This window comes from Vidua chalybeata, chromosome 7 (assembly GCF_026979565.1).
Source record: "Vidua chalybeata isolate OUT-0048 chromosome 7, bVidCha1 merged haplotype, whole genome shotgun sequence".
Classification (NCBI taxonomy): domain Eukaryota; kingdom Metazoa; phylum Chordata; class Aves; order Passeriformes; family Viduidae; genus Vidua; species Vidua chalybeata.
The window spans coordinates 13757597-13770481 of record NC_071536.1 but is presented as its reverse complement, the minus strand read 5'-3'; the positions used below and the strand labels follow the sequence as shown (position 1 = coordinate 13770481).

General features: G+C 35.6%; 1 protein-coding gene across 3 annotated transcripts in view; it reads left to right on the top strand.

Moving 5' to 3' along the window:
* Positions 1 to 12885, top strand: part of PARD3B (par-3 family cell polarity regulator beta) — a 396105-nt gene that overhangs the window by 213173 nt on the left and 170047 nt on the right. For 2 of the 3 annotated variants that reach the window (XM_053947862.1, XM_053947861.1), the window contains exons 14-15: positions 1222 to 1321; positions 3342 to 3457. In XM_053947862.1, coding sequence (XP_053803837.1) covers positions 1222 to 1321; positions 3342 to 3457 — 216 coding nt within the window. Of the gene's footprint in view, positions 1 to 1221; positions 1322 to 3341; positions 3458 to 11254; positions 11276 to 12885 lie in introns of all 3 variants that reach the window. The other variant, XM_053947860.1, reaches the window with a different exon arrangement.

The following is a 12885-nucleotide window of genomic DNA, read 5'->3' as shown; positions in this document are numbered from 1 at the left end:
CTGCTTATCCTCACTTTCTTTTGATAATGCTCACACTTTTCCTGAGATACAGGGTTTGAGCTATTTTTTCTTATTCTCATCTTTAGGAGACTATCCAGCCGATAGGAATTTTATAGGATTCTTGAGCTAATAGGTTTGTGGAGGTTGTTTTTTTGTTTGTTTTTTTGGGGGGGAGTTTTATGGTTGGAATATTCCCCCAATATCTTTTGTTTGCTATGTGAGTGCTCTTATCAAATAAATATAATCTGTTGCTTTCTTCTTTGATCCCTCCTTGCTGACCCTTTTTCTCTCAGGTTAGGTTAATGCTTTCATACAGGATTGTACAAAAAGGCTGCCAACGTTCCATGAAACAGAATAGGTCACATTAAGGTGTGACATGTTATTATTTTTAGATTGCTTACCTGCCATTGAAACCCAAGGAAGTGTCCATGTTTCTTATTAAGTTTGGTAGAGGTGAAGACATATTCTACATTGAAAAATGCAGGGACTTTTTCTAAGATTATACCTTTGGGTTGAGAAGTGGATTTACAGGACAGTAATGAACTGGCCTACAGTGAGCACAGCAGTCTTACGAAGTATTGCAGGTATTTAAGTGTTGTTGCTTAGCAAACCACTGAATGGTTTGAGTAGTTTATATTTGTCTTTGTAAAAAGTAATTTTCTAGAGTTAGCTGGATGCTGTTTGTAAAGGTAAAGAAGGAGTTGCAGTAATGGTAGGAAAGTGAAGACTGTAATTAAGAAATGTCTCTTTGTTCTCTTGCTATAGAATAATAGAAATTTTTCTTCTTCTGATCTTTTGCTGAGAATGTGGTTCTCTTCTGTACATAAAAGGTGATAAATGCTCCCTATCAAAGGGACTGAAATGATGAACCGATAATCATTTTGAATGCAGCTATGGAGAAGTTAAAAATGGAGTAAAGCACTCCACTAAAATGGAGTAAAGCAATTTGTGCCTTGCACTCAACTTCACTATAAGTACAAAGTTTCCCTATATTTACCTTTAATTATGTATATGCAAATCCGAAAATCAGCTCTTCAGGAAAATCCCAAGGGGTGTATTTTCTGCTTGGTGTGATTTTAATTCTAGTTTAGTTAGTTTAGGGATTTGAATAATTTGTGATTTACTTCAGGATTGCTTAAGGCCTTCCAGTCATCAGTCAGTGAACTGGTGTAATGTAGCTGTTTCTGCAGGTTATTTAACCCCTTTCTAATTTTGTTTCAGAATTTCCAGTTTCTGATCATGGCAATGGTGAAAATGAAACGCCTCCACCTCTCCCACCACATCCTAGTGAGGACCTACTGAATGAGGATTATAATCACAGGTTGGACTTCAGCTCTTCTTAATAGTTACAGCACTAATTGCTCAGTAGTGGTTGTAATAATAGTTCTAATTTATTATAAAACCTCTTTTTTCTAAATTTGTACCACTTTCTTTAGTCACCTGGAAGGTCTTTTAACATAAGCTGTAAATGTTATTTTAGCATTTAGTGTGTTGTTCATTTCAGTTGTACATAAGCTGCAGTGTGCCTGCTATCCATGATAGATGATACCTGTCTTGTGTTCACTGAAACAAAAAAAATCCCAAAGCATAATCCCAATTAAAAAAAACAGTTAATTTAGAACTGTACTGTGGGTGCAATGTGTAAATGCTGTGTGAAGTCTCATAAAGCTTTAAAAGTCCAAGCCAAACACAGTTTGTAAGAAACTGAATCTCCTTACATCACATGAAGATATTCTTGAGATTACAAAATTAATTTTCATAAGTCTGAACTCTGAAATGTGTAGGAGAAAAATTAATGAACACTTTACCAGTTGTAAAGGTGTTGGGCAGATTTTTCAGATACTTCTGCAAAGTCTGCCATGATAGCAGCTATAAGCACCAATTTCCTTAGTAAATACAGAAGTTTGGAGGTGCAGAAAAAAATGTAAACATGTTGAAGTTCACAACGGCTCATACTCTATCTCAAGTAGCACAGGATTCAAATGAAAGGCATAATTTCAGCCTCTCCTGATGATGAGGAATGCAACCAATCCTGATGATGATGCTGAAATGCACCATTGAACATTGTTTCCTCATTTGCTATGTGTTCAGTTTTGATAGTCATGCATCTACTGCAATGCTATTAAGAAAGTATGCATTTCAGCTAAAAATGTAGCCATGTCCTTGTGTGCTGGGGTGTGAGTAAAAACTACCCTTACGTGATTGGTTGCATCAAAGAGTAGATATATTTTATTATCGATACCTTGAATGCTTTATACGAGACTTTCATATCTATTTTCATTTTGCTAACATAGAGTAGTTACACTAGAATAATTTTGTTATTTCTGGTCTCCTGGCAGGTATGTATGACATGATAAACCTACATAGATCACTGCAATTCAGCATTACATTCTCAACGGCAGTTGTTAGTTAGAATCTGTTCCTAATTTTTCCAGCAAACTAAGAGAAAAACATTCTCTTAAAAGCTAATGATGTATTAAAATGATGATGAATTTACAGGTACTTTGTCTCACCCTGACTTTTACAGTGTTGTGTTGTTTTTCCATTTGGAACTAAAGTTCTCTTGAAATTGAATTGCTGTGTCAAGTCACACTGATTTCACTGAAATTGCATTTCAACAAAATGCATAGGAAAATACTTAGGAAAGTATTTTGACACTGTAAAGCTAATTGAAACTAAATTTGGAACTAAATATTTTTGGGTTTTTTGCTTAAGACTACTTAAAAGAATAATAATTTCTGTTTCTAGTCAAAAAAAGAGACATGTAAGATTTCAGATTGCATTGAGGTGTTACATTTTGAACTGAAAGTTACTTGGAGTTTCACTCAGGTGCAATTTTGAAATGTTTAGAAGGTTGCCTTAAAGTAAAAGAATGAAAAAAAAAAGACCAAAATAAAAATCAAAGCAAGCAAACACAATACCCTGGAATTCTGCAGTCATAGCATGCTCCATAAGACCTCCAGCCTCTGCATAAGTAGTGCAAGGCTATAAAATAATTTTGTATTAGCAGATAAAGTAGAATTGATTCAGGTACATTGCCAGTATTTCTCCAACATTCTGTAGCATGTTATTTGGAAATGCAGTGGTTAGATAGAACTAGCAAAATGAAGAGAAAGTTATTGCTGATCATTTACATTTATATTTCCATCTGTGATGAGACACCAAGTGACTAAAAGTGTTAAGTCTGAGAAAAGGAAATTGAGGATCAATATCTGATTTGAAAAAAGCATGCTGTAAGCAACTGGAGAAAGGAACATATATTTGTGCATTCTTTAATTAGTTCACTTGTGGTTTGAACTGGTACCTTAATATTTTACATAACTTTTTTTTCCTCCCTACAGCCCTATCATAAATTCAGCAGTGCATTTAACAGATCAGCACATCAACTTCAGATCTTTGACACCAGCCAAGCAGTCTGAATCAATTAATCTGAAAGCCTCAAAAAGCATGGATCTGGGTAAGAAGGGCTGGGGTGACACATAGGTCAGCTTTTTAGCTTTAGCCCATCTGTACCATTTCTGTTTCTGTAACACTAACATCAGGGAGTAAATTTTGCAGAGGAGCTACACTGATGGGGACAATGGTCAGCCTCCTCTAGCAGCTATTTGCAAATACCCTTTTTATTGGAGCTGAAGTAAGTTTGTTGGTTTTTTGTTTGGTTTTGTTTGGTTGGGTTTTTTTGGGGTTTTTTGTGTGTTTTTTTTTTTTTTTTTGTAAAGGCCCATTGTATTGAAATCCTAGCTGAGGAAAAGGGGGAATGATGGAAAAATGAGCTGAAAGAATGCTATACAAGTTTTTTATGTCTAAAATATAAAGCAAAACCAGCAATCACAAAAATAATTTCTTTTATAAAATATAAATGATTGTAAAACTACACTGGACAAAGGGTAACATTCCTAACACAAGTTGCTTATTTCTTCATTGACAATGACAAGCACAGGCAAAATGTTGCAGTAGATCTTTATAAATGCTTGAAGAGTGTCAAATTATGGTTTTCTACCCATCAGTGCTGTGCAAGAAATCTTGCAGGGGGTTGAAGTAGTAAGTAAAAGGCTCTTTCAATATCAGGAAAACTTTTGCAGGTGGAAGATTGAAGGGTTATTGCTGCTGAAAAACCAAGCCATGTTTTAATGAGGGTTCAAGAAAGCTTGTTAAGTCTCAAAGAAAACCAAATAAGGTTTTCTTTTTCCTTTTTATTCTACTTGGCCACACTCACTCTTTTTCTGTTGGTTGGTTTTGGTTTTTTTTGAACTCCAGTGTTGATGGGGAAACTTTGAGGACTACCATTGGGATATCTTTAATAACAGATGTGTGCTTTGTTGGATCAGATCTGCTACACCTTTAATAGAAAGTGATTCATTTTATATACAGTTTCAAGGTAGCTTTTTCTTACCTTGCAGGTTTTTTTTTCCATGAAATGTTCCAGACTGGTTGTAGGTTTTGTATTGTTGATTTTTATTGTCATCTTAATAGGGTATTTTGATGTAACATTAAATGGGTGTACTCCTCTAATGGCATGTAAGGAAAGTCCGACAGTTATTAATGCATTAAATGCCTAAGAATGGATATGAATTAATTGAAGAAAGGTCTTAAGGCAGAATTATAACACTACTGCATGACCAGGCAAAATATGTCATTTGCTCTTCTCTTCCAGTGTTTTGATGAAGAGTAATGCATTAGGTATTTTTAAAGAGTGAAAATGCTCCTCAAAAAATGATTGGGTTTAGAGACTTGAGTCAAAACATATATTGTATGTAGTCTACAAGAAAAATGAATGCTCAACTTTACTGAGCCTTCTTTTAGAAAGGTTTGCTTCCAGCTGCCATAGAAGTCCCAGGAAAGAATGCTCACGAGCACCAGTGTAAAATTAGGCAATGGGAGCATGTGTGAGAGTATATTCAGAACTGCCAGGTAACTCATACTTCAAGTTCTACACACAATCTGCTCCTGACACCCAGGAGCAATCCTTTGAGAATATACATGAGTCATTAAATCATGGTGGCTAAAAACTAAAATAAAATTGGATGCAAAAATAAAACAAAACACGTTTAGAGTGTTCAAAAATTGTTGCCTGTGGAAGGTAGCTGTTGGAAAGTCCTCATGTGTTATAAAATTAAAAAATACAAAGGGTAATAACCAGTCTGATTGACTATGTGAAGGTAAATCTACTTGAGACACACATATAAGGAATTGGAGGGACTATGAAAGATCTGCACCATATTGTTTTATAAATAACAGATGAAGTAAAATTCCTTGCACGTAGCTTGGCAGTTAATGAAACTGAGGATGATGAAAGCTGGGACCTTTTACAGTCATTCTCTAGCAAGCAGTGAAGTACCGTGATTGGCCTTCTGCCTTTTGAAAGACTTTAAGCAGAAGCTGCTGTCTGAAAGAGAAAATGGAACAGAAGCATGAAAATCTCAAGTGAAGTAACTGCAACATAAAGTGCTTCAAATACAAATAAAATCCCAATAGTTTGGTATAAAAAAATGTGCTTCCAAATTGAGCTTTAATATAATACACATTCCAGGATGGATGGATTTTTGAGAAAGCAAAGTTATTTCTTAGGGGATTTTTTGCTTGCTTCTTACTTAACTGCAATCATGACCAGTAGTGACTTCTCACCCCAGCATGCAGCTGTGTACTCATTACTGATTTCAGTGCGCTGCTGAAAAAAAAGGAAATAGGGAAGTCATCTTCCAGCAAATTTGGTAACAAAGGGGAGATGTCCTTTCTCTGAAAAGTTCTAGGCCCTATTTTTCCAGTAGTCATGGGACACTGTCCACTTACTACATTTCTTTTGTTCTCAAGCTCTGCTAGTCGTCTCAAAAATAAATCTGACCGGATAAATAGAAAAAAAACCACAGAACTGGAGTCCAGGAGGAGAGCTCTGAGACTTTAGAACATGTGATTTAGATGCAGTTTCTTTCTTTTTAAACCAAGTTGTCTCTGAATCATGTGTCTCCACAGATCAGTAAAATCACTCACAGATTGGGTCTAGAGACCCAGAATGACAATCACAAATTCAGCAGACAACAGAATTTATCTAATACAGGGTACAAATGTGAAATCTGTACTGCTGCTCACTTAGGAAACATTCTACTTCACCTTAAAATGCGTGTAATGCGCCCATTGTCTAATTACAAAGTAACAAAGGCCAGGATTCCTTAATGACATCACCATCCAAAGGATCATCAAAGGTTGGTAACATTTTAAACAGAAGAAAACCCAGATATTACTATGGATTGTGAGCCTTATGTGCAAATAATAAATTAATGAAATTAGGGAGCTAGTGAAATTGTATAGTAAGGGTCTTCCTGGCTTTGATGAGGCCTAATGTATGTACAAGAAGCAAATCCGTAAAGTAAAGATTAGTCTATAATTACACAGGTTCACAATGAAAACTCATTTAACATTGATGTTTCTCTTTTCAGTTATATACATATTTAGGCCCAGAAACCTTTGAGTGCTTAATCCGCTTTCCAGTCATAGCTATTTACAAAATAATAATTGCTATAAATTAATATCCTCAGTGAATAGTATGAGGTAATAAGGATGGATGATGAAAGTGTTCAGTACTGCTAACATTGTGCATCAATTTGTTGTTGTCACTCTCCAGAGCAAAGCCTGCAGTGAAAGGAACTTGGCACATCCAGCTGTAGGTTACTTGCCAGTGGGGCAGCTGGAGTTTAGTTTATTGACACTTGGTGCATGTCAGGACTGTTGGCTGGGCAGCTGGACAGGAGCAGAGGGTATGAACCACTGCCACCTGCTTGTTTAGGCTGCCATGCCGTGAGTCTTGTGGGCTGACACAAGTCTTAACTGCCAAATTCACAGATAGCATGGACCCAAAAGTAGCACTGCCTGAAGCTGGTGTATTTCAAGAACTCAGTTTCTTTCTAGATGAATTAGTTTTTGCTTGAACCTACTTTAAAAAAACAAAATAAAAATCAGTGGCGTATGTTATTGAGCTACTGTTGTAGAAATTAAAAAAAATAGAAAAAAAAGCATGTGTAGTGGTAATGATAATTTTTTTATGTTTTTGCAGAGTTGAGCAGAACTTGCCTCATCTGTACAGATGTCCTTGTGCAGAGTGTATGGGGGCAGGGTGACTAGTTCTCTGTTTTAGCATCCATCATTTCCACAGTGATCAAATGCTTCTCAAAATTTACAGCTTCATTCAGAGTAATAGGCTACAGATTAGTTCCATGTCAGCCATAAGTCTTAATGTTCTTCCCTGCTGCTGTGTTGAGATAATGACAGCACTTTCTGGATCACTGGCAGAGTTCATATCCTGTGTCTTATGGTAGATTTTTCTTAGCCTTGCCTACTTTTATTTTGAACTGGTGGTGATAAAAAGAGCACAGCCCCCCTGTTTTCTTCTGCTGATCCTGGCACTTGACACATCTTCTCAGTTGCTTGCTTTTTTTTTTTTTGTTCTTCAGCCATGGTCATCCATATATTAGCAAAGTAAAGATCCTGCTTATAACTGTGGCTTCAAGAATTTATGTAGAGCCAAACAAAGTCTGATTTGGTACTGACCATAGTTTCACTGCATGCAAAGCTTGGACTTGTGCTTAGAGCACAGTGTTAAAAATAAGCAAAACAAAAGAAAAAATGGTGGAAATAAATGTTGTGTTTTCTCTTCACACTGAACTGGAACACTTTTTTTGGAACTCAACAGCAGATTGAAAATTAAGAAATCAATGGCTTCTAAATAAGTCACTGGAAGGATGATTTTTCCTTGCTTTTAACAACCTCTATACACACACATTTTCCCTTGCATTACCACAGTTCTCTAGAGAAGAATTTCTATATAATATTTTGTCAGAATCCATTTTCAATAGTTTGTTCTTTTAACTATATTAAAAAGGTAATTTTTGTAATGTTAATGTGAAATTGTTTTTAATGTTGCATTAGAAAGTGTAAATCAGTGTGCTTTGTGAAAACGAAAGGAAAGAAGGTGTCTTATTATCTATCTCCAACACCCTTACTTTCCATAAATCTTTATGCACAGGAATGATTTAAGCTGTGCAAAAATGTACTGTAAAAACTGCAGCCATGGGAATTGTATGCAAACACATGAAAGTGTGGCTTGTTTTAACCTGAAGCAACATGAAATTGAATCATATGAATATATAGCATTTTTCTTGGGTATCAATTCAGGAAAAGTACTGTGTAGATTTATATTTGAGGATGTCGGTATAATAACCCATGACCACTATCCCAAGGTGCTGCTTAATTCCCTCTTCTTTTCCCCATCAAAGGCAAAACCCCATAAATTTTAACTGATTAAGCTCTGTAGCCTGAAGAAATGGATATGTCCTTTACTTGATTTTAAATATGAGTGAAATATTGTTTGCTGAAACATCATTAGGCATACTTGGAGTCCCTTAACCTTGGGGCATATTTAGTAAAATATCGGGTAGCTTACTTATTTAGGAATAATTAGCAAGTAAATGTGCAAGGTATAAGGTATGGCATATTCTGCAAGGAAGCCAGTATTTAACTAAATGCTAACTTCTTTGTTAGTGAAGGGATGCATTCAATCACAGTTCATACTTTTAAAATGCCTCAAAATAAAGGGAAACCCGTGTCCCATATCCAGAAGGATCTGGAAATGCAGTCAAGATGCTATTAGCTGCTTCATGGTTTGCTCTGAAGCAGATTATTGTTACTCTGAGTGTATTTCTGTAAACTGAAATAAATATCTCAAAACATAGGCAAATGAGGACCAGACAGAGCTAATGAATATTGGTCTTTCAAGCAATGTTTGGATTCAGATACAATTAAAAGAATACATTTGGGAGGTCCCTAGTGAGAGTTATGGTATTAGTGGGACAAAAAGTAGTTTGGTATTTTAAAGTCATTGTTTTGTTAACCATGTTGTATGCATGGAATACATTTATTTGTTTGCTTTGACTTGAAACCAATTTCAGAACTGCATTTAGGAGCTAGTTAGGTTTGTTAGAGCATTAATGAGGAAATGGAGAAGGAGGATCAAAATTCTAAGAGTCTTTTTAATGTTACTGGCTTATAATAGTAATTTAAAAATCATCTTTGGAAGAGAAAGATTTTTCAAGAACAAAAATGTTATGGGCTCAGGAAAAACTGTATTGCTTATGGCTGCGATTATCTTTGGTATCAAGGGCCAAAAGGCCTAACTTATGTCATTAGTAGCTTTCTAGTACTGTCTGATTAGATGTATATTTTCTGAGGCACTCTGCAGAATCAATTTTTACAAATGAATACAATGCCATTTTCATAGTTTAAATTACTTTCGAGTTTCTGTTTGTGAGATCTGTAAGTCAGGAATGAAACAAAATCGTTTCTTAAGTGATAGGGACACTGTGAAGTGAAATGAGACTGAAATTGGGGTTTTTTCTGTATGAAAAGAGAGGCTTTTAACAAGGCTAATTCTGTTGCTCAGTTTTACACCAAATCAGTGCAGTTGAGGGGGCGAAAGAGAATATCAACTGTTTGGACTGGTTTTGTAGAAATCTTTTAGGACTTAAGGAAGTTTGTTGTGGAGCAGACTGAGAGCATTGTACGAGTTGTGATGGTAACACAGCTGAGAGCATGATAACACATGCTTGAGGTGGTATTTTTTTAGGCTGCTTTAGTGTAAGTTTGAGTGGATCTGTTAATGCAGTTAGATTATTAAAGTGTTAGCGGGAGAAAATAGCAGTTAAATTAATGTATAGCTAGTATTAGAAAGTAAAGATGATAATGAAGTAACTTAAGAGCACTCGTATAAATATGTTGTCTAAACTTTGTCTTAAATCTGTTCCCTATCAATGTTTTCAATCAGTGAATGACAGGTTACATAGGAACTTGCAGTTGAAATCTAGGAATTTGGAAGTGTTAATGACATGTGCAAGATCTGCAGTGGGGGAGTTTTAGCCTAGTGTGGTATCTCTGCAGCAGAGGTGAGACAGGATTAGAAAAGACAACAAAGTGTAAAAGAAGCCATGATGGCCTCAATTAACAGCGTAACCTTCAAGAAGGAGCAGTTATGGCATACAAGAAAGTGAAGAAATTTGTTTCATGCTGGCTGAGAAATTGTAAAACAATGTTTTTTTCTGCCAGGAGAAAAACTTCCATTTAAAGCTAAATGTGCCCAGTGGATAGCCTCAACTGTACTTCTGGTTCTTCAAGAAGTAGTAGTAATAGCAAGTGCAAGCTTAAGCATTTTCATTCTCATGTGCTGATATACAAGATATATCCCTTGGGGAATCTTCTCTGAATACAATTGAATTGAAGTATTAAATCAGTTCTAACAAAATTGTTCTGAAAAATCTAATTAGAGAAAACCTTGTACAGAAGAGAAAAAGAATCCAGAATCATGGTTTGGATGTGATTTATTCCTGTCTTTAAATGTGTTGAACAGGGCATCCCAAATGTTGTGTTAAATGCCATTTTGGAAGAGGCTTGCCTTTCTTTTTTATTTCCTACTTCATAAGTATAATTTTTTCTTGGCCCTTGTGCAAGCTTTTTGGTAATCTCTGTGCTTTTTAACACTGAAGTGAGCAGAAATCTATTAAGGACTCCTAAACCTTCAAGAGTGAGTAGCTGGTGGATATCTGGGTCACCCCAGAACAAATGCTCGTATGTGGAAGAAAGGTGAGGAGAGGGAATTACTGAACAAAGATATTTGAAGCTAGTGCAAGTTTACCCTTCCTGATACACGTATTTTGTCACTACTGTAGATTTTAACCTGTGCTCTTTGTATGTAGCACTTCAGGGCAAACCTAGAACAGGAAGCAGCATTTTCTAAGTGGTGGTTGTGAGATAGCAATTGACACCATTTCGCCAAGTGATTTATACTGCTCCTAGATGGGGAAACGCTTCACCCAGAAAATAAAACCAGCAGAAGAATTGTGTCCCTGGCACTATCACTGACTGAAACTAATTGATGATGCGCTGTCTCCATTATGATGAAAGGGCTGAGTAAGGATAGAGTTCACCAGGAAAAAACAGTGACCCATTTGAAGCTTTGCTTTCTTATCATATGTTTATACTATAGAAACTGATGGATTCTGAGAAATGTGGAAGCATATATGCAGTTTGGGAATACAGCCCTTGTGAATTGATTAGCGTACAATAAGAAATTTATATTTGGCTTCCTATTAACTAACAAAGGTATTTGTTAGGAAACTTTTTTCTAGGAAATTCTTTTGTGTTTCAGTGTCTTAAATTATTACTCCTCATTAATTGTAATTCTAATCTTTGTTTGCTTCTTTTCTGAGCACAGAACTGCAGCTGGTCTTCAAAGGTACGTGTCAGTTTGTCCAGCAGAAACACACGTGACTTCCACATGTTTAGAAGATTTTTTAGTAGCTCTTAGTCAATGTGCAAAACTGATCCTTCACAAAAGAGTCACTTAAGTTGAATAGCAGAGCCTTGTATCTTGTGAATGATAGTAACTCTTGCGTTTGGGGAAAAATAATGCGATGGTTCAGCAATTGAACTGGGCAGAAGGAGGGAAACTGGTTATAATAATTTGCAGCAGCACTGATTTGTGCTTCTCTAAACCACAGTTTGGACCTAGATTGTTGTCTTGTGTAAGCCTGGATTTCTTTGACACAAGCTTTGATAAGTACAGAAGGTTGTTGTGTACTAAACCATTGGAAGTCATGCAATTCAAATGAGCAGGGCACAGAAATGGCAGTCAAAACATTTATGTGGAAGGACACAAAGGCATGTTGCGTTCTTTTACTGTTGCTAACTAATAATATTTATTTTCTTGGAGCAAAACAGCACTCCAGAGTATTACCATAGGAAATACTAAAGAATTCATGGCTTAAAGAGATGGGGTTTCTTACTCTCTGTATTAATTGTTGGCATAGTTAAAAAAAAAAAAAGTATCAATTATTTGCTATCAGCTGGGCAAATTTCTTTGGTTTAATAATATTCCATCTTCCATAATCTGTGGTCTTGCTAGGCCCCCAAATGTCCATGTTTTTATTAAGTAGCTGCAGAACTTCTTTCATCTTTTATTTCAGCAATTACTTTGAGTACTGACAGTGAATGCATAACTGGTTTCTGTGGTGAAAATGTGATTTCTAAATAATACATGTAACTTTAAAAAAGCTGGCGTGATTTCCACGGACAAACATTAATAACTTCATGAACTAACAAATCCCTGGGGTTCCAGGGACATTTCACAATGTGAAGTATTTAATTCACAAGTAAAGGAGAAGTATCTTCTTGTTTGTGAATCTGTTTATTCTCTTGAATGAATACTTCTCAGATTTTTGAATTTTTTCTTTGGAGTCCCAAATTAGGTGTTTTCATTTTTTTTTGAGATGTTATGCATTTAATAATCCTAGCTCCAGAATATAGAGTAATTCTAGTGTCTTCATAAAAATATTTATTTGTGCATTCCCAAGTGTGATCTTCTTGAGCTGAAATATTTCAGTTATTTGCAAAGTAATTACTTTCTGATGCTGCAATATAAAAATAATTAGAATTCTTTTTACTTGAGTTTTAAGAGTAGATGGTACTCTTTCCTTGTTTAAAAGCTTTCAGGTGATTTTCTACAAAGACAGGCCAAAACTATTAGAATCTTAAGAAAGAAATTTCCTTACTTCTTGCCTTTTTTTCAAAGGCCAAGAACTAGAGAAAGACTGTTTTTGTCATAACTGAATGTTTGTATCAATTTTGAACAACGTGCAAAGTGTTTTCAAATGGTATTTTGCGAAACAGCATGTCCCATGTACTTCCTAAATGGAATCTGTAGTTACAAAGTTTTCAACCTTGGCATACAAAGTATTTATCTTCTGTTAGCCTATTTTTGGTTTTGGATTGGTCTTTTTTTTTTTTTTTTTTCCTGTTGTATTCTCCTTGTTTCCAGGGGAAGCAATGGGATTCTTATCTAATGGA